Raw genomic sequence first — 22,460 nt, forward strand, 5'->3', positions numbered from 1 at the left:
TAGTCTCAAACTATCTTAACAACTTTTCTCATGTCTTAAAAATGCAATGATATACATGTATCAACGATAAGACTAATTGATTAATGTATTGGTTTTTAACGCCACTTTCAACACTTGTATGCTTTTTTGTGGTGGTCAGTTTTTATTGGTGGAAAAAGCCGGAGAGCCCTGAGAGAAGCACCGGGGTTCGAAGATCGGTGATAAATTGACGACTGTGGCTTATGGAACTTCTTCTTGTCAGTTATAAGTTTCCGTGATCAATTTCTCGACTTGCAGACGACTGAACCAACATTTTCACGCATGGATAATCACAAAAAAAAACATATTCAATACCTGTTTATTTGATCAAATAAAGCGATGAAGAAAAAACGAAATATAAAACATTGAAGCTGACAGATTCCGTGAATGTAATTCTATAAGGACATATAAATTAGATCGATATTACATGCGAATCAACTTAAAAATCTATCACCATACCATGTATGATCGGAATTAAAAGTCGATAAAAAGGATCAGAATCAATCTGAGAGACAGTTTATATTACAAACAATAAAAAGCGAACCATTACGAGATGTCATTGCGGAATGAAAGTGCGATAGTTTTATCTGTGTTTCTTGATTTTATGTCGATTTACCGGCGTCTATCAAAAGAGTTCTTGTTTTCAATCCGCAGGTAAACTGATATTATTCTATAGAAAATAGTCATCAATATTTCAAGACTTCGAAATGAATTAAAATTCATTATGTTTGATGCTTATTTTATCAGTTTTACAATTATCTATTGATTGCGAACTTATTGACAATTTCACAATACATGCTTCATTTATAAAACTGGAGAGTTCTGGGACGCAGGTAGAGGTAAAGTTTCATTAAAGTAGCGTGGTATTTTCAAATGGGACAGAGGAAATAGCTTGATACATATGAATATATATGTATGTATCCATAATTTAATATAGTGACATTTCTTAATTATCAGTATATTTAGAAGGCGATAAATATTTAACAATTACACTATGGGGACTTAATGTATGAATAGACAAATTCATACACTTTTAGTAATTACAATAAAGTAAAAAAAAAAGTGATCTTTATCAGTGATGCATGACATTCAAAATGATATCTGGATTAACGCATATGACGCTATGTGATCGAATTTCCAAATACCGCAAAAAAGTCGTGAAAGAATGGAATACATAAAACGAAAGGAAAAACTAAAGAGATCAGATGATACAAAAGTTAAACTTAATGTTGGAGGAGTTATTTTCGAAACATGGGCTAGTACTCTTGAGAGTATCCAGGGCACCAGATTAGCCTTGTTGGCTCATCTGAAAGAAGCAGACGAGTCTTGGGACAAGGAAAAACAGGAATTTTTCTTCGACAGACATCCAGGTGCTTTTACCACAATACTTCACTACTACAGATCTGATGAGTTACACATTGATCAAAATATTTGTGGAAATATTATAAGAGGGGTATGTTACATTTTTCTCTCTCAATATTTCTATCTTTTTTCATTTCTGTTGCCATTGGGTAATCTTCTTGAAAAATATGATTTTGTTCATAATATCCAAATATCCACTGCACTGCACTAAATGATATAAATAAGATTTTTTTTTCGTAGTCAAAAATCAAGATTTATATGAAAGATGAAATGAGATATGATATAAAAGCCCACACAACCCTATCATGGAGTTATAAAAGCGAAGAAGATACTAAAGAAAGAATCAAAATCAAAAGTCGACGATCTGTAGAAAACATCATGGCAAAAACACAATATAAAAAACATCATGGCAAAACACAATATAAAAAACATCATGGCAAAAACACAATATAAAAAAGACAATCAACAGTTTATGCAACACGACATAAACAACAAAGACTGAGAAACGCAAACCTAACGACAAACCAGGGGTGATCTCATGTGCTCAATTATAAGCTTAAACGATCCTTTTCCTCACGCTACAACGGTTGTGTTCTTTGTGGCCTTCAACGAAGGACATGTACCCGCAACGTATTTTCTAAATCAAAACGCTTCAAATTCATAACAAGAAATCCATTCAGTGTAAACCATCCGAGATACACAAACCAAACTTTTTAAGACAGACGCAACCGCTGTTGGAAGCCGGTATCTGTGCTTGTGTAACTATCTTTCGTATGAATACCATCCACTAAGTAGTCAGTGTTTTTTGTACTGGCATATGCGGATAACTGGGTACACCACGCGTTCGTCTACATGAGACTCAAAGTGGTGCTCGAATCAAAACTTTTGCAAAGCAAATTCATATTAAACACTAAACATTGTATTTAGTAAATAAATGTCCACCTCATTAATATGTTTAATACTTCTAATTGGTGGTAGAAGCAGGAGTGAAAATAAAGAACAAGCGATCTCCGCTAGGATAAAGAAATGGAAAATAAGATTTATCTACGTCAAGCGTAGTCATCTTCTTATCTTTTTTGGAGTTATATTTTTAAACGTAAATGCATTGATATATTTCGATAATAAAGATACTATAAACTTATCATAAAAGGGTATTGTAGGAATGTTCAGTCACCTTTTACCTACGCGAACTAGCAGAAGTATATTCAGAACTATTAAGTGCAAAATGTTACTTGTCATCGATTAAGTAATAATAAATCACATAAAGACATATTATTTAATTTTAATTTTGTGAATTGAACACATTATACGTCTTATTATAAATGCTCTTATAATAAGCTGTTAGTGCTGTCTCTATTCTAAGTTATTTATTTATCTATAATACTTTTTGATATCCGACTTTAATTATCATGTTGTTTCAAATTTACTGATGAATATCGCGACCTGAAAAGATACGGAGTGAAAATAACTTTAAATTTATAATTTCGTGCGTTTATGATCGTTTCCGGATCTATCTTCCTCATTTAAATTGTTTTCTAATACTAGTACATATATCTAAAATGTGTTCCTTTTAAATATCTTGGTCGATATCACAAGCAGCAAGTTTTTTTTATTGATTTATAACGTGATATATTTGACTAAACTCACGCTATACTGTACAAGGTGATTTTGCAAATTCTGTTCCAATTCGAAGACAATGAACTTAAGACATTTAAAACCAGACAAAACGTCCAGTAATACAAATACTACGTATTACTAATTACTTTTTACTAGTCAAAAATGTTGCCACTTGCCAACATCCCCTATATCCACACTGGTACATGTACATGTAGCTCCTGTTGTCGTATATATATACATGTTTATCATAGTTGTATTGTAATTACTGTATAGATATTTCGTCTATTTATGTATGTATGTATATTGACCTCTTGTACACTGTTGTGTCTGAGGATAATAATAAAACTTTGAAAAACTTTTTAAAACTTAATTTCCCGCTTTCATCCCGGTAGTCCCATTTAACACAACCCATCAATTGTATTCATTGTTAGTTTAGTCCCTCTTACAAAATGTTTATGAGAAAATGTTTAGCTATTTCTTTTGATAATTAAAAATAGCAATAGAATAATAGGAAATTGTATGACTCCTATGACACCAATATCCACCACAGACCAAAGGAAGATATAAACTAACGTCAACCGTTGCACGGCCTTCAACAATTAGCAAAATTCATACCGTATATAACGCACTGGCACAACAAAATTTATATTATACAAAAGGGTAAACCAACTACCGGGTGAATGCTAAAATAGATAAATGAAAAACAAATATGGCAGATAGCAACCAGCGACAACCACCGAATTACAATTTTCATAAAAACATGCACATGTATAAATGGTACCAATTTTACTGCACCAAATGCGCATGTCGACAGTTGATGTCTCTACAGTTATTCCTGAGGCCAAAATATTTGAAAGCACACAATCGGATACAAACACTGAAGATAAAGCTAAATAAGACTAATTATAGTTCATTGGAACAGACTTAGGTTAAGCCACGATAAATGTCGTCGTGTCCTATATATAAGTGTAAAACATCTTATAGAAAACAGCTATAGAAAAATAAAGTGTCTTTTCGTTGTTCAAATCAGTATCATTTGGACTCCGTTGAATGTGTGTCTTATTGTCAAAAATACCACATAACCTTATTTTATTTTGTTTCCTCTGCCTACTTTTTATTTCTTTTTGGATTCAAAAATTTGAATATTGGCCTTACTCCCCCCCCCCCCCCCCCCCCCCCCCCCCCAAATAGAATGCATTGGAATATTAGAACCTAAAACTGTTTCAACCCATAATGAATGTAATGCACGCTACAGAAATTGGTGCAGTTTCTAATAAAAGCCTTACCTACTGTTAATGCAATTATCAAGAAATGCAGGTTTTGTTTTTAGAAGTGTCTTCATACACTTCTGTGTTGTTAGCGTTGCCCAGTTTTAGTTATTGAGTGCTTAATGGACGGAAACGTCATTTTAATATAGTCTGCTTATGAACTTGGAATTTCCCTTTGGTATCTGCTGCCTGCTTGATAAAATATTGAGAAATACAGTGTTTTTTGTAGCTCGACAAATTAAATGGATAGTTTAAGCAAAAGCATGACGAGTTAATAAAAAATAATACCAAGGACTCGTGAAAACATGAAAAGTAAACATTCTTATTTTACTCGGCTTAGTATCGTCCAACAAACATTTAAAAAATGTGATTGATTTGTTGTTTAACGTCTAGTATCAATTTAAATGCATGTTTGTAACGAGAACATGTTAATGTGAAATAAATATAAACTTTGGTACTAGAATGTTATTTTAATATGTTAGAACACAAAGTAAATATCCATAGATATATATGCCACTATACATTAAAGCATTTTTCTGAAGCCGAGCCGTTGGACAGACTTTGGTATTTCATTGAATACCGCTCGCTTTGCTCATTATCAACAAATACTAATTTCCACGTCTTAAAAAGAGTAAAGTTTATGATAAGTTTGTGAAGGCAATTTAATTATCACACAAAAAATGATACCTGCTTTCATATAAATTATGTAATTGAATTTTGAGATTCAGAATTCAGTCTAAGGACGTTTACATTCATATGAAACCTCAAATTTAAAAAAAATGATACATATGTTTTTTTATAACAAAATGGATAGTTAACATGATAAAACTTATGTATATATACTTTTTTCTGAAGAAAATTCTTTAATTTGTTCACATTTAGAATAAGTTTGCTTTTTTTAATTGCTTGCTTCCAGGAAGCAATTCGCCAACATATTTTCGGTATGCATGTGACCCTTCTCGTAAAAATTCGGTGAGCGCATTACACTTGGATCTGTCATTTAAGGGCGCATTTCTTACTAATACAAACGATACAAACGCATAAGCGCGCACATGTTTTGATCATATGTTTCTAACATACGTTTGCAAACTTTACATAAACTTTGACAAACTATGCACTCGCCAAAAATGCGTCTAAAGTTTGTCGTTCATCGTTTGTTAGTACAAACGCTACATTTGTTTCTAACTTCAACCTGATTAAACGATGTATTTGTTTCTACGTTTTTAAAAAGTCTGTTTACCAACAACATGTGCATGCATTATTGAAAGTTCAATCAGGGTCAGTAAACACTGATTTAACAATGTACATGTATTTGTTTCTACGTTTGTAGCGTTTAGAAAACAACAACAAACGCCACACAACGTTTGCAAAATTTTGGTTAGAAAGAAATGCACTTTAAATAAACTATTATCTGATTGGACATGTTATACACGTGCTCAATATCCATGCTTCTTTGTTGATTGGTTACTATAAGTTGACAATCGGTAAACTACGGCTTTAAAACACGACAATTAAGTAGCTGCCATATTGTCACACAATAACAGGCAGAGAGAAGTAAATTGACAATTACTAGTATACGAAATGTTTGCGTGAAAAATGATAAAATCTTGCACATAAGACTAAGTTTAAGATATATACATGCATTGGTTCAAGAATTGGACAAACATTATTATTCACCAGTTAGTTGTTTCCTGTCTTTTTTGTTTGTCATGGTCTAAACGCAGTGATTTTTCAATAATAGAAAATGGTACCTGTACAAAAAGTCCATATCTTGTTTATTAGCCATGTTTTTTTTCCAGTGTTATGCGAAGGGTTGTAACAAAATGGAATTTCAATTGAGTAAAATGTATGGAGAAAAAAAAGAATGAAATGAAAATTTTAAGATAATAAGATAACAACTGATAGTTGTTACAAAACAAAAGTTAGTAAACATTAAATGAACCAAAAACAGTATATCTAAGCAATATCACAGTCTTCTCTGTATTCAGCGTGATCATGGTGATAGGGTGGCGAAAGATTATACCAGAGGGACAGTCAAACTCACAGATCGAAAATAAACCGACAACGTCATGGCAAACAAAAAGAAAAAAGACAAACAGAAAGATAATAGTACACAAGAAACAACAAAGAAAACTAAAGACTAAGCAACCAGAACCACACTAAGCTAATATGCTTAAACGAAATTGATCATTTACACTTTTTGTCTAATTTCAGGTCGCAATTTTTCCAAATATTATCCCGTTTCTTTCCAATTTGTAACTTGTCAACATCTTTAAAAGTTTAAAATTTCTGATAAGCACCCTTTTTTGTGCAGTTTATAATCAAGCGCCCAGTTTAATTAATAAACATGATATTATAATTCATAATGGAGTTAACAGATATAAAAAAAGATGTGGTACATGTATGAGTGCAAATGAGACAGCTCACCATCCAAGTAAAATTTTTTAAAAGTAAACCATTATAGATCAAAGTACGGTTTTCAACACGGAGCCTTGATTCACACCGAACAGCAAGCTATAAAGGGTCCGAAAAAGTACTAGACTAAGTGTAAAACCATTAAAACGGGAAAACCAACGGTCTAATCTTGATAAAAAAAATTAGAAACACTTATGAACCACATCAACAAACTACAACTACTGAACATCAGATTTCTGACTTAGGACAGTTGCAAACGACTGAAGCGGGCTTTGACGTTTTAATGGTACCAAAACTTCACCCTTATCCCAAACAATACTGTAACATCACAACATAGAATACACACTATAAAATATCAATTGAAATAGCTTAATGTTATCTTTAACAATTTTCTCTAAAAGTGAGACCTTTTGATTAAACTAGCTTGATATCAAAAGAAAAATAACTTAAAGTAATTCGTTACTTTTAATTACTAATAGACTGGTAGGTCAATGTCTGAATAACGTCCAGTGGCAAATAGTTGTATGCCCATTCAGGATCATGATTACATGTTGAATAATCATAAACTGCAATAACTTTTCAAGTTCAAGGTTAATCTAACTTAGTTCAAACAAAACTATGTAACGGTTTGGTCAACTAGTTATCTTAATAATACAATTTTATAATAATAATTATTATATTAAAATTTGTCGAGAAATATAATCTCAATTAACAAGCCATTACTTGATGACCAGTTGTTTACCAAGGGAATATTGGTCCATTAGTAAATATAGATTTCCTCTGATTTCCATAATAAAAGTATTATGATAACACTTGAATAACTTTGATATTCAACTAAAATAACTTATTGACCGCCAGACAAAACGAAACAAATATAATAAACAGTATTAATTGTTAATATTAATGCGAACTGAACAATCAAATTGTATACATCCCTCAAACAATGTCAGATATATCTCAATTCCAATAATTAGAAGTTTTATTAAAGTTTATTGTAAAAGTTTGAAGTGTCGCAAGGTTAAAAATTAAACCGATTCATAAATATGATAAAGGACACATACAAGATGGAATAAGGAGTGATATTGCGTTATTTACACACAAAAGAGACAAAAAGTATACACAACACTCTTCTATAATACATGAAGCTGTACACTATTTGTGGAGAAATTTAAGATTAATTACATCAAAATATATTAAAAATATAAATTATGGAGATTTTTCATTCCAGTTATTTCATGCTGGAGTTGTTTTTTTTAATAAATTTGTTAAATTTTCGAAAATCAATATATTTTCAAATTTAAGGAGACTAAAATAAAAAGGATTGAAATGCTGGAAAAAGTCTTAAATATTCAAATTATTTAAAAAAAAAAAAAAGGTAAACAGTATAATCTATCTCAAATTCTTGTAGGGAAAAGAATTTCACAATTTTCTTGAATATAGAACTTATAATTACTGTGCTCAAGTTTATATGTTGTAGCGTTTACTTATTAACTTCATGATGATGATGGGAGTTTTTATGACCTTGACTGGCTATACAGTCCTTGCACGGTCGGAAATAACCCCAGCCGAGCATACGTTCTTTACTTTCTTTCTTGTCAATAACAAGGGTCTGTGCAATAACTGCATATTTATATTAGAAAAGATTTTATGAACAGCATCTAAATGCATTTGTTGTTGCATGTGGAAAATACATTTTAAAATTGCTTTTAATTGTAACAAATGTCATTTATTTTAATTTCACGGCATGGTAGTTTGATCGTTAAATATCAATGTAACTTTTGAAAGGATTACATGATTGCAACCAATCAAATGTAACAATGCCATACTACCTCAATGGTTTGATTTCAGTTCAAAAGTTAGGTCGTATCTTGGTTATAGTTTTATTTTTATTTGGTTTTAATACTTGAAATATGTCTAATTAGTCTTTATATAAAAAAAAATATTGAGTAGAAGAAACTGTAAAAACAACATTTAAAGTGAAAAAAGAAACAATTAAAATCACAATACACGAAATAGTCACACAAAGTTGAAAAGCAAGAAGGAGATCACATTTATTTGATAAATGAAAAAAAATGTAAAAAGGTACATGTGCCTATCACTCCTTATGGTCTTGATTGCAGTTGTAATCGCCAACGTGCCTATCACTCCTTATGGTCTTGATTGCAGTTGTAATCGCCAATGTTGGCGATTACAACTGCAATCAAGACCATAAGGAGTGATAGGCACATGTACTGCGAAAGGGCATGTTTATCTTGCAAGTATATTTGATATCTTTCCTTGCTATCAAGGGTCAATGACTTAATTCTGGTAGGGTTAAAGCAAGTTAAACAGAAAGCACTACAGGAAATAAATTATGAACCAGTTTTAGAACTCACTTGACAACGAAGACGGGTACATTTGTGATTACTTAGTTTACTGTAAAACTATTATTGTAATGTTGATGTCATTTTAGACTGAGTGTCAGTTTTTTACAAATTCGAAAGGAACATTCACTCACTATATCACAACCTAAGACGTTATGTGTATATTTATCTATTTCATTTCTAGCTCATTCTAAATAAAACTTGATGTAACAGTATACAACAATTTTTAACAAACTACATGTAATGGTTTAACTTAAAGGAAATTAAACATCATCTTTATAATCACTAGTATAACGAAAGTGGAAATATGAAAGAACTGGCCATGGGTACTATAATTTTTTTTCATGCTAACTGCAGCCATTTTGAAAAATCAAAAGCAATTAAGATGAAACATCTACTCATACATAACAAATGACATTTTTGTTAAGTGTCTTTTTATATATAATTAGTTCTGGAAGACTTTTTTTGGCTTTTCGGATTTTTACTGTCTTGAGGGCAATTATAGACATTTTGAAAATTTCAAAGACATATAACACATTGACACGAGGTTAAGAAATTTTTAGATGTTCGGACTCCTTGGTTATCTTTTTCTACGATAGATAATATCTTGCGCCATAACAAAAACATAAATATTCAATATCTTGACAAGACGCTCCAAACCCTATCTATTTTTTTGTTTATTTTGTTCCTTAACTAATGCTCTTCTGACATAGTATCAATTGTAAGTTCTATATCTTTTTAATATCACGTAACAAATATCCTTGATGTGTTTTCCCAAAAGTTTCTATGTTAATCTATTACCTGATTGCCATTGCAATTGCAGTCATTAGGAAATTATAAACATTGCATTATCTTCACATCTACACATTAAACAGACAACATTACAATAATGATATTATATATCAGGTTACTTGCAAGTCCCAGGTAATCAACCTAAGGAATTGTGACGTGCTGTCTAGTTGTGGGGTTGTCTAGTTGTCGTGCTTTCTAATTATACCCCACGCAACGAAGTTGTGGAGGGTATAATGTTTTTGACCCGTCCGTCCGTCCGTCCGTCAGTCCGTCAGTCCTGTTTCTTGTCATCGCAACTCCTCTCAAACCACACAACAGAATTTCACGAAACCTTTTCAGATAATAAGGACATACTATGTAGTTGTGCATATCGACGGGAAATTGCAATTCAATTTTTTTTCTATGAGTTACGCCCCTTTGAACTTATTTACTTTAATGTACTACTGCAACAGTTTGTCATCGCAACTCCTCTCAAACCACACAACAGAATTTCACGAAACCTTTTCATATAATAAGGACATACTATGTAGTTGTGCATATCGACGGGAAATTGCAATTCAATTTTTTTTCTAGGAGTTACGCCCCTTTGAACTTATTTACTTTAATGTATTACTGCAACAGTTTGTCATCGCAACTCCTCTCAAACCACACAACAGAATTTCACGAAACCTTTTCAGATAATAAGGACATACTATGTAGTTGTGTATATCGACGGGAAATTGCGATTCAATTTTTTTTCTAGGAGTTACGCCCCTTTGAACTTATTTACTTTAATGTACTACTGCAACAGTTTGTCATCGCAACTTCTCTCAAACCACACAACAGAATTTAACGAAACCTTTTCAGATAATAAGGACATACTATGTAGTTGTGCATATCGACGGGAAATTGCGATTCAATTTTTTTTCTAGGAGTTATGCCCCTTTGAACTTATTTGCTTCAATGTACTTCTGCAACAGTTTGTCATCTCAACTCCTCTGAAAACACACAACAGAATTTCATGAAATTTTGTAGATAATAAGGACATACTATGTATATTGACAGGAAATTATTATTCAATATTTTTTCTTATACAATTTTTTTTTCTTATACTTATTTAATTTCTCCAATGACAATGTGGGGACGTGGGGTATGTGAGCGTGCTCACTAAGGTTCTTTAATTCTAGTTGTCAGGTAAACACAGAACTCTTTGTATGTGAGGTATCATGATGTGAGATCGATGCGCATTGTGTTTTTAAACTAAATTACATGAAAATAAAAAAAATCTGTTACAATTTAGAATTGCCATTGATACAAATATTTAAAAAAAAAACCCAGACAAAGATGTGAACTGACATTTTCTCAAACATGTACCATTTCAACTCACTCACAAAGTTTTTACTTGACAATTTCACAGCAGACGACAATTCTGTAGGTGGACTATCTGGGATTTACTCGTCACCAAATATAAAAAGGAATTTAAGAAAAAAGTTAGGTCACTAACCGTTGTTAGTAGATTGAATTGTTCTTCTATACATGCATGCTATACTTTAACTAGAAGTAAGGTATAATTATGCCAGTCCGGGAGGCGGATCAAAATAGTAATCTTTTCTCTCGACTATTCAACCCACTTGACAGGACAAAAATAAGAAATGAGTGTTACAATCTCTTTATCAACATTAATAATGCACACATATTGACATTTATTCTCTAAACTGCCATATCAAAAAGACACGTAGGCTTTGTTTTGTTTTTTCCTTGAAAAAGATATTTATAATGATCTGTATTGATTTATAATTATGTATTAACATTATTGAATTGCAGGCAATGCCATTTCAAGACGTTTTAATTCTAAACATGGGGTATTGACGATTCTATAATTTTGGACTATTTATGCGAACTATGTCAGGAAATAATAAAACAAAATATACCGTAACGTATGAACATAATATGATTCTCTAGTTATTTAGCGAAAAGCAGTCCATGTATATATGAATTTAAATCTTTAAATTTACTCGTCAAGACACAGGGGCCGTGTCATCAACAGTGTCCTAGGAATTGTCTTAAGATATGACTTGGGACATATTATAGGATAGTCTTAGGACGGTCTTATGATATATCACAGACTATACATTGAAGGTATCCTAAGATAATCTTAACAAAGATGTCCTAACGTAGTCCCAAGTACAATTTTCTCGTATAACGATGCAATCATTTTAACAAGAATATACAAAAAAGTAGGATTTGAATGTTTTGTTTTGCTACATTAGGTTTGCACACATACTATGCTTAAACATAAGTCTTATATTAAAAATATAGTTTATAAAATATTTTTAAATAAAAAAGGAAGAAAATTAACAAGAAATGTCATTTAATTGAATTCAATATATTATCCTTAATTGTATTCACATGCATATACATGTACGGTAAAATGTATGTTTTATAATTATAAATAATTAGATGAGACGATTTCAAATTGCCAAACTGTTAAGATTTTTGAGTTCAAAGTGGAATCTTGTGGTATCTTGGTATTAAAACACAGGACATAATTATTAACTATGTATTGCTTTACTGTTACCCAGTTGCGGATCAAGAAAATTCTATAAGGGGGGGGGGGGGGGGCTCTGACTGACCTTAGGGGGCCCGCTCCAGTAATGTTTCAGTGATTCCCTATATCATCAACCATTTTTTCCACAAAAGTGGGAGTCTGGATCCGGCTATGTAACCATACACAATAAGAAAGAAGAGAAGTCCTAAGATACAGAAGTTCAAAATCTACTAAATTTATCATCTTATTTTAGTTTTTTAATTTTAAGAAGAATAAACAAAAAAATTCTATAATAGATCTATCTATGTTGGGGCATTACCAAGTTATCCTAAAAGTTAAAATGGTCTTAAGACCATCCTAAGACATCTTATTAGTAGTCCTAAAGATAGGATCAAAATAAGGACATATCCTAAGATAAAATCTTTTCGATAACAAGGCTAAGAGGAAAAAATTCTCCTAAGATGGTCTTAAGACATATCTTAGTCCTAAGACACCTTCAATGACACGGCCCCAGATGTTTTGCGCTAACGAATAATCAATAAATATTTCAAGTTAGAGGTAAAAATGCTTCATTTCTTTAATGAGTTGAATATTTTTATATAATTTTCATTCATTCTGATGTCTTAAAACAAGGACAAGAAAGGGAATAGATCACGGAATTTTTTGGTTAGATGTTGCATATACAATGTAAGATTGACTAATCGTACTGAAACGATTTTTATATATGTAAACGTATTTTGACACAGATAATTCGTTCATTTTGAATGCAAAACACTTGAAACTCTGTTAATTCCCATTTACTGAAACTTGGTCTTTATGTAAAGAAACAAAGTTTAAATTCTGTGTCGTCAAAAAATGATAATTTGTCTAAACTCCTCAAAGATATTTAAAGATCAAAATCAGGCATCGAAAACTTGACATTTACTTCATGTGTGAATTACATCATAACTTACATGTAGGGTTAGGCATAGTCGTCTAGTCTGTAAACACACACCTGTAAACAATAACAACCACCATGATGGGAGTAGAAAACTGGATATAATAACTAAATGAAAACATTCTTAATATTTAAAATAACATATGCATCTTGTTTTACCTTGAAAAATGATGAACATAGTTATTATATCTCCTTGCATACTAAGTAAGAGCCTTATATATATATATATGTGTTCAAAATTAGCCGAAAACGTTATGACTACAAGTTCCATTCGTCGTAGTAAAAATGCCGTCCCCTTGAACTCGTTTACGACATTGCTGAGTTTATCGATAGAGTTTATTGTCCTGGAGTGCTAAAAATGCAGGACATGAATATTCTTCCGCATTAACCTAGTTCCCAATGTGTGTGTTTTTGTTTTTATATCATAAGTGTTCGTGTTTCTATATCGTTCAGTTTAATATGGTATTATTGCTTCCGTGTTAAAAAATTTCTTTGGGAAACCTTGGTTAAACTCACACTCAGTTACATTTTATGTAGCAGTTTCAACGTTCGATGGACATTGTCCTTGTTGCGTAAACCAAGATAAATTCTTCTGTTAGATTTTAACACGTTAACAGAATGTAACTGCATGGTGGACCAGACCTGGATTACCTTTCCGGGACACGTACCTCTTAGAATTTTCTAGACAAAGGAATACTGTATAAAAGAAAAATTTAACAAGCTATAATTGAATTCATCTCTGCCAACTTTGCGGTCGACATCATGAAACGATCGAACTGTGGTTGAATATGTCGAATATCTGTGCCCCAGATGACCATACACAAATGACTTTTGTCAAAACGATTGTTTTTTTCTTTTCGCGTTTTTTTTTTATAACCGCATTATGACCAGCCGCCTTTAGAATTGATTTATTACAATGTCAAAATGCTTATTTTGTATTACTATAATTCGAAGAATCAAGAGTCTAAACAATATACTTTGAAGATTTTTCCAACATTTTAAACAACATTATTACAATATTTTACAAATATCTAAAATGTTATCAGCACTATGCATTGCTTTGTAGAAATGACATTCAATATGAATATGCTTCGTTTGGAAAATGTGACCTTGCAAGAATAAATCTATGAGAACAACCTGTACTTGCATGTTTCCATTCTAGTGGCGATGAACTCGTGTTTATTTATTCAAGCCTATACAATTGTTAACTTACTTGATATTAAATAATGCATTTTAATTGACGAGATATGTTAGTCCGTTCCCCCATAAACATAATGACACAGCGTGATACGTTCGGGGTTTACAAGTAAAAGGTTATTGTTGCGAAATTACCATAATTAGACATGGAAAAGCAATAAAAATAATTCAAGTGTTTTAGAATGAAGCCAACAATCCACACCTAGAAGTGTTCAACATTTAAGAACTTCCGTGTGCAGTTTATTTGAAGTAATGCAATACAATATTTAGATATCTTAGTCTAGTAGAATTAGTAAAAGAAATCTTGTGGGCGAAGGTAATGTTCATGACTTTTATATTTTAAAAGTTGATAGCACATTTTTACAAAAAGTATGTAAGAAAAGAAAACCCCAAACATACAGCTTTTTAAAATTTATTTATGAATAAAGTGTAAAACATGTGTCCCGTCCCCTATGCGAGACTCGTAAGACGTTCATCATACATGTCTTTAGATTTAATGTTCCAACGTTGTATATTATATCATGCACAACCAAACAATCGCGCCCTTGGTACATATAAGAGTTGCATGAAATCTAAATTTGTTTGCAGAGAACTAGAAATTGTACCAACGTGTTGAATCAAGAATGAATAAAACACAAAACCCAATTAGTATGGCAGACAGCATACATGTACAACAACATCCATTAAATTTTAAGGTTCCCAACTAAAGAATATGGCGGGTTAAAAAGTAAAATCACAAAAATACTGAACTTAGAAGAAAATCAATTCGGAAAGTCCATAATACCATGGCAAAATCAAATAACAAAACGCATAAAAAAGAATGGACAAGAATTGTCATATTCCTGACTTGGTACAGGCATTTTCAAATGTAGAAAATGGTGGATTAAACCTGGTTTTATATCGTTAACCCTCTCACTTTAATGACAGTCTCATCAAATTCCGTTATATTTACATTGATGCGTTAACTAAACATCATACATGTCTTTAGATATTATGAAAAAAACAGTTAAATATTAAACAGTTCTAAATTGGTAAACCACTCCGCCCCTTTTCTCCCTAACAGACTGGCATATATGTACACGTAGCCAAAATAACATTATCTACTAGCAAAAGTCCATTACTAGTCTAGTAACGGACTTTCTGATATTAGTCAACTGTTTTCACGAATAGCTGTACAATGTAAGTGATCTTAGATTACTTGTTTTAATTACTAGATTATAATGAAAAATCACGGACGACATTCTGCAATTGCCTGTAAAACTTAAACACCAGAAGAATGATGTTGTTTTTCCAATTTGAACTAAACAAGTAATTAACGATTAAAAGAAAATGCTCTAGTTGAACTTAAAGTACTATACAAATCTGTTGATTGCCCGTGTCTATGGCTACATTACTCATTTGATATACTATCAATAACTAAAATGTGCATGGAAACGACAGCTAACACTTTTGTCCTTTTATAATATTTGATATTGGAACTTAATTCTTTTGAGAAGAACAATGGTACTTCCTTCTATGACATATCTTTAACATAGTAATTTATCAAATGGAATTGGTATGACAGTTTCAGATACAGACATCCAATATTATATAATTCTAGCCAAAAGGTAATAGTTTATGGTTGTTCCGATAGTTACCATAACAATTGATAATATATTAATGGAATTTATTTGAGAATTGCCATCAAGGGAATTTTTCTTTTAACGCATTTTAAATTCATTCGAAATGAAATTGTTTATTTTTAAATCTGATTGATCTACAGTTTAATTGCATATCCGACGAAGCGCTAGACTCAATGCACTTTGTTCATTTTTATTTCAGGATACGGTTTGTGACAATTGAGTATCATATCAAATATTTAAACGGGTAAACTACAATTGGAAAAATCCAATGGTTACATATATAGTAATTGTAAATCCATAGGGAAAACGAAAAAAGTTCAAATACAAAGGCTTTAAATAATTTAATCTTTGTCAATAAATAGTTCGTTTTATAAAAAAAACACATTTTATGGTACGCGTGCAACCTGTTCGTAATTGTAATTTTATACACCACGTTTAAAAAAAACCTTTGTTCGTTAAAAGGCACCAAATACATAATTTAAATATTAAATTTGTAGACGTCTGTTAAAAGTCTCGATAATAAATATAGAATTTTATGAGTTGTAATTGAAAAGAATATTCCAAAATAAACAAAATCAAATAAGCAAAAATTGATCTGGGTGCTAAATAAAATTATGTTAAAATTTCAAGAGTATCTGAAAACTTTAGTCGAATGATTTTAGTCTTCTGTTATAAAATATTAAATGTAAAATGGGTTAGATCGTCAATAAATTAGCTTCAGGTTTTTACAAAAAATTCTAAATCAAAATAAAAGCACCAATTTTATAAAAAATGTTTACTCAGATGTGATTATGTAACAGCCACTATGTTCTGTCAGTTTCTTTGTTCCGGCGGAACTTTTCAACTAGTTATTTCGTTCCGATGGAACTTTCCAATTACATGTAGTTGTATTATTCCGAGTGCAGTCAAAAAGTTCCGGAAAAAAGTAGCTAGTTGAAAAGTCCAGGAACAATGTAGCTATTGGAATAGTTCTGGCGGAACGGAACAACTATTTAATTCGGTCAGAATGTTGCCTTCATAACGGAAAAAGTTCTAATTTATTGTTATACATTAATCTGAAATTGATATTTTTAAAAGTACCCACATGAGAGGAACTTTTGGGCTAGTTTGTTAGTTCCGGTTTTGACTAATTTGCCAAAGACGAACTTTGTGACTAGTTGATAAGTTCCTTTTGACTTTTGTAATCAGTATCTTGGTTCCCCAGGGGTATAAATTTGCGCTGGTCCGGTGGTCGGAGACCAGAAGAATTTGCGTAGGACCAGATGATTTTGTAAGCTGGTGGTCTGGTGGCTGGTGGTCTGGTGGACTAGTAGAAATTTGTCTCTAAAAATCACAAACAAATTAACCTGGGCGGCTGCGACATCAGTAACACGGCACTGGGTGTACTAAGGATTACAATCATTATGTCAACATAGATTGAAGTTCGAAATTCTGTTCTGAATCAGTAAAATATAAAATACAAATCAAAGCTATTGATAACTATGCCAAACGCTAATGATTTGAAATAGAGACAAACACAATAGAAACTTTGTTTATGTTGCTTTAACCTCCGACATGCTAACGTAAACAATGCCATCTGCAGCATTTGACCTCACTTCCTGTTTTTGGCGATGTACGTGTTGCTGAATCTCTAAGTTTTCTGCGTAGTGTTTTGTAGATTGTCTTTACGGTTTATTTCCCTTTTTGTTCTTGGTGTTGTCAGTGTTTCTTCGAATGATGCTAGTTGATTGCCTCAGGTACTTTCTATTTTAACGAAAACAACGCTTATGTTGGAGAAAATGTCACTTTACAAGCTCTAAAATAACACACAGAATTTGACCTGGGTTTGGTTTTCATTTCAGCCTTGTTGCATATATTACACGGCTGATAGGCAAATTAAACGCATATGTTTTGTACGGCCTAATGTTTGTTTCGCTGTAAATTGCATTCCCACAGCGTGATATAGAAAAGAGCAAGATGTCTTTGAGAAATACATGCTGTTTAAAATTTTCATTAGTATATTTTTTTAAACCAATGTTATGTAATTATATCGATACCTGTCTTCTGTTGACATGTATTAGTTTGATGAGGTTATAAAAATATCCATTGATTTCAAAGTTTTTCATAAAATATCAATTGTGACACTAATAAAGTGACATGCAAATTCACAATTGGCTGAACAGGGAACGCTGATTTTTTTTAACATTGGTCGATTCAGTTGTTTGCTTTATGCCAACTTGAAAATATTTCGTGATTGTTTAGACACATTTGACTTCATTCAAATTTACATCATGATGATGATTGTGATGATGGAATATAAAACCTGCGTTGTACTATACCGACACGCTGTATCCGCGCTTTTAAACATGCTACTAGTAGTTCATAATAAACTAGCATGTTTAAAAGCGGATTCAGTCTTGTTAATAGTTATCCTATGAACTAGCATGTTATGTTAAAAAGAGGATTCAGCCTTGTTAATTGTTATCTTATAAACTAGCGTGTTAAAAAGCGGACTCAGCCTGGTTAACTATTAAATCTTATGAACTAGCATGTTAAAAAAAACAGATTCAGTATTGATAATTGCTATCTTATGAACTAGCATGTTAAAAAGCAGATTTAGCATTAAAGCAGATTCAGAATTGTTAATTGTTATCTTATGAACTAGCATGTTAAAAATCGGATTCAGTCTTGTTTATTGTTATCTTATGAACTAGCGTGTTAAAAAGTAGATTCAGCAGAGTGCTTTTGACTGGCTGACAAAGAGCAAGAGGTATTACAAATTAAGATTTTATTTCCCATTAAAATGTTACATTCATAACAACACGTGCCTCCCGTGACAATGCATAGGGAAACAAATTACATGCATATCCATTGATTTCATTTGTAATTTCAGGGGCTTTTATAGCTGTCTACGCGTTTAGGGTTTTGCCCATTGTTGAAGACCGTATGGTGACATATGTTAGTCATTTGGTCTCTTGTGGAGAGTTGTCTCATTGACAATCATACCACATCTTCTTTTTTATATACATTTCATATAACTCTTAATCTTCACAGTTGTAGCATACAAATGCTATTATGAGAACTAATTTAGAGCTTATTTTTCTAATGTATCATAGGGTTGTAAAAGCGTTGATCTTGTGAACATTATGAAGCGCGGATTCGATTAATACAAAATATGTTTTGGTCAACGCTTGTAAACACGTCCCAACAAAATTGCAAAAAAAAGCATTAAGTTAAATGCAATTCTATCTACTATCGTCAAACAGGTATGCTTATTTTACGTAATATTCAAAATATTTTATACCTTGTAGGAACTAGAATATTGGGGTTTGACAGAATTAGACATAGAACCGTGTTGCTGGGGCACGTACAGTAAGTACAAAGACCACAAAGAAACATTGGCCGCGTTGGATGACAATTTCACTTCTTCGTTTGAACCAGAGTTATATGATGAAAATGCGTCAAGTTTCACAAAATTCAAAATGCATGCATGGCAATTTTTAGAAGAACCTTCTTCGTCAAGAGGAGCAAAGGTGAGATCTTTTAATGATAATAATCATTACTTACATTTTGTAAATTTTCTGAATTAAAGAAAATTATTAATAATAAAACTGTTGATATGCACAAATGCTACAAATCAATAGCACGGAAATTCAATTTCAAAGAATGAAACAAAAGTATTTACAATAGATAAAAATTTTAAGAATGATCTTAGTTGATATTTTGTGAAAACAGTAAAATAACTAAAAATACTCCGAGGAAAATTTAAAAAAAGTTCATAATCAAATGAATAAAATCAAAAGTTTAATACAATCAAACAAATGAAAAACAACTGTCATATTCCTTACTAGGTACAGGCATTTTCTCCTGTAGAAAATGGTGAAAAAACTGGTTTTATAGATAACAAAACCTCTCACTTGTATGACAGTCGCAAAGAATACCATTATATTGAGTGAGCAAAGAAAACAGATTTTAAAAAACGTCTTCCAATTGTCTTTGTGTGTGTGTTTTTTATGATTTCGATTTCAGTATATGTGTTTGACAGCCGCATATATTTCAAATACTTTTTTTAAGATTTTAATCATAAATGTATATAAACTAGAATTTATCATGAAATCAAAGATCACAGCAATACTATGCAGCTTAAGAGTTTTTGTCATATAGTACATGTCACCGAGCGTTAATGATTGTATTTAATACAATTATACAATATTGAATTCCTGTGATCTTTTTATCTTATACAAATGAGTTTTTAACGATGTATTCCCACTAAGTCTTTGTATGTACTTGAATAAAAATAAGGAGATTTGCTTTGATTGCCAACATGTCAAGCTATTATGACCCGAATGATATAGGTGACTGTAAACAAAAGCAAGTTATCGTACGACCTTCAATAATGAGCAAAACCCTTACAGTACACATGTAGTTAGCTAAAAAAAAATCCACAGTAAGACAAAATGTTAAACCATTTATAATATTAAAGAAACCTTTCGACCGGTTTAAATTTTACATGTAAAGACTTAAAAATAAAATAGTTATGTAACTTGTTTGGTTTATTTTCAGACCTTTGCGGTTATGTCCATGTTTTTCGTAGTTATGTCTATAGCTATATTTTGTTTAGAGACATACCACAAGTTCCGTGTTCCCATAGATGGCGCTCAAGCTATCAATAAAACAAAATTTGAATTAATTATGGCACCCAATGAAGATTACTGTATTAAAGAGACAGTGACTGATGCTGCGTACAAGTTTTCAGATACAAAACCGCATGTTGTTATGACTATTCTTGATTATGTGTGTGCAGCTTATTTCACAACAGAGTTTGTCATTCGTGTCTTTTTCGCTCCAAGAAAAATGCAGTTTTTCCGCCAGCCATTGAATATAATAGATTTGTTATGTCTGATTCCACATCTTATTGCCATCATTCTAGTTACTATAAACCCGAATGATAGCACAAGTCAACTTTTTAAATCTATGTTAGCGCTAAGAACTATTCGAATTTTGAGAATTTTTAAACTGATGAAACATTACAGCGCTTTTAACATATTAGTATACACAATCAAAGTTAGTACTAAAGAATTACTGCTGATGGTCGTGTTTTTATTCACTGGTGTTTTAATTTTCGCCAGTGTTGTGTTCTACGTTGAATCGGAAACATTTGAAAACATTCCAATTGGATTTTGGTGGGCACTCGTTACTATGACGACGGTCGGATATGGAGATAAAGTTCCGAAAACTGAGGGTGGTTATATCATTGGTTGTGCAGCTGTGCTTTGTGGTGTTCTGACTGTGGCATTTACTGTTCCGATTGTCGTCAATAATTTTACACTTTATTATGCTCATGCGCAGTCTCGAATTAAACTACCACCACATGAAAGAAAAGAATTGAAGAGAAAGTTGTTCATTAAAAGTAAAAAGTCACTTAGACTATTTGATAAGTTCAGAAGAAATAAAGACAAAAAGCAGTCATTTTCGTCACTTGACTCGATAACATCTACGAGGGCACCACCTTACGGTCAAGAAAGTCAATCACCGAAATCAGAAATGCCGAATGGTGTTTACCATGAAACTGATACCGACGTTATAACGGTTTCGTCAACAAGTTCAACTCGAAATAACTCAGCATCAACTGATGCTCAGAACAGACTACATACCATATCAGAGACATTGTCATCGTCAGGTAGCCCATCCGTCACGCCCATTGATGTAGAAATATCAGAATTGGAGGTAGGTTTTGTCAGTAAAATTCAAATCGTATTGTTTCGTTTAGTAAACAAGTCAGAGACGATTTTCTTGAATTTTTGAAAGTTTCGAACTTAGTTTGAAATTTTGTAGTCTTGACACTTCAACAGAGCTCCTTCGTCAAAACAATCTGTTTATGTGTTTTATGTAGCTTGAAACTTTTACATAAATTCTACAGTTATATAACTAATATTTTATTTTATTTGTTAATTTCACGGTACCTAATTTTGTATGATTATTATCTTATTTGTAGAGTTCTTTAAACAAAGTGATTGGAATTCAGGAAATGAAAATTAATTTAATTGAAATAAAAAGAAATGTTTTCGAGTGCTTATTAAATTTGCTAGGCAACCGGAAGTAGAGTAAACAATATAAATAAGCGTCAATGGAACTTTGCAGTAGTGTCAGTACAAACATGTTTTCAGTTATTAGGCTTTAATTGAGAGCCAATCTAAATACTTTGAAAGCTATTTTTGTAAGCTAATTCCTGTTACGTTATCCCAATTATATATAATCACAATTAGATGTTACAATTAACAATCCCAACAACAACAACCAGACGAGTATTGATTCTTTGTGTATGTTTTTTTTTTCTTTAGAAAGACCATTAAATTGGTACAC

At 31.8% G+C, this 22,460-nt stretch overlaps 1 protein-coding gene across 1 annotated transcript in view; it reads left to right on the forward strand.

Moving 5' to 3' along the window:
- The first annotated feature begins 407 nt into the window (after nt 1–407).
- LOC139519768 (potassium voltage-gated channel protein Shaw-like) overlaps nt 408–22,460 on the forward strand; it is a 44,649-nt gene continuing 22,596 nt past the window's right edge. The window contains exons 1-3 of the mRNA XM_071312020.1: nt 408–1,471; nt 19,409–19,630; nt 20,661–21,824. Of these exons, the coding sequence (XP_071168121.1) occupies nt 1,184–1,471; nt 19,409–19,630; nt 20,661–21,824 (1,674 nt within the window). The 5' untranslated portion in view covers nt 408–1,183. The remainder of the gene's footprint in view (nt 1,472–19,408; nt 19,631–20,660; nt 21,825–22,460) is intronic.

Source organism: Mytilus edulis, chromosome 4, assembly GCF_963676685.1.
Source record: "Mytilus edulis chromosome 4, xbMytEdul2.2, whole genome shotgun sequence".
NCBI lineage: Eukaryota > Metazoa > Mollusca > Bivalvia > Mytilida > Mytilidae > Mytilus > Mytilus edulis.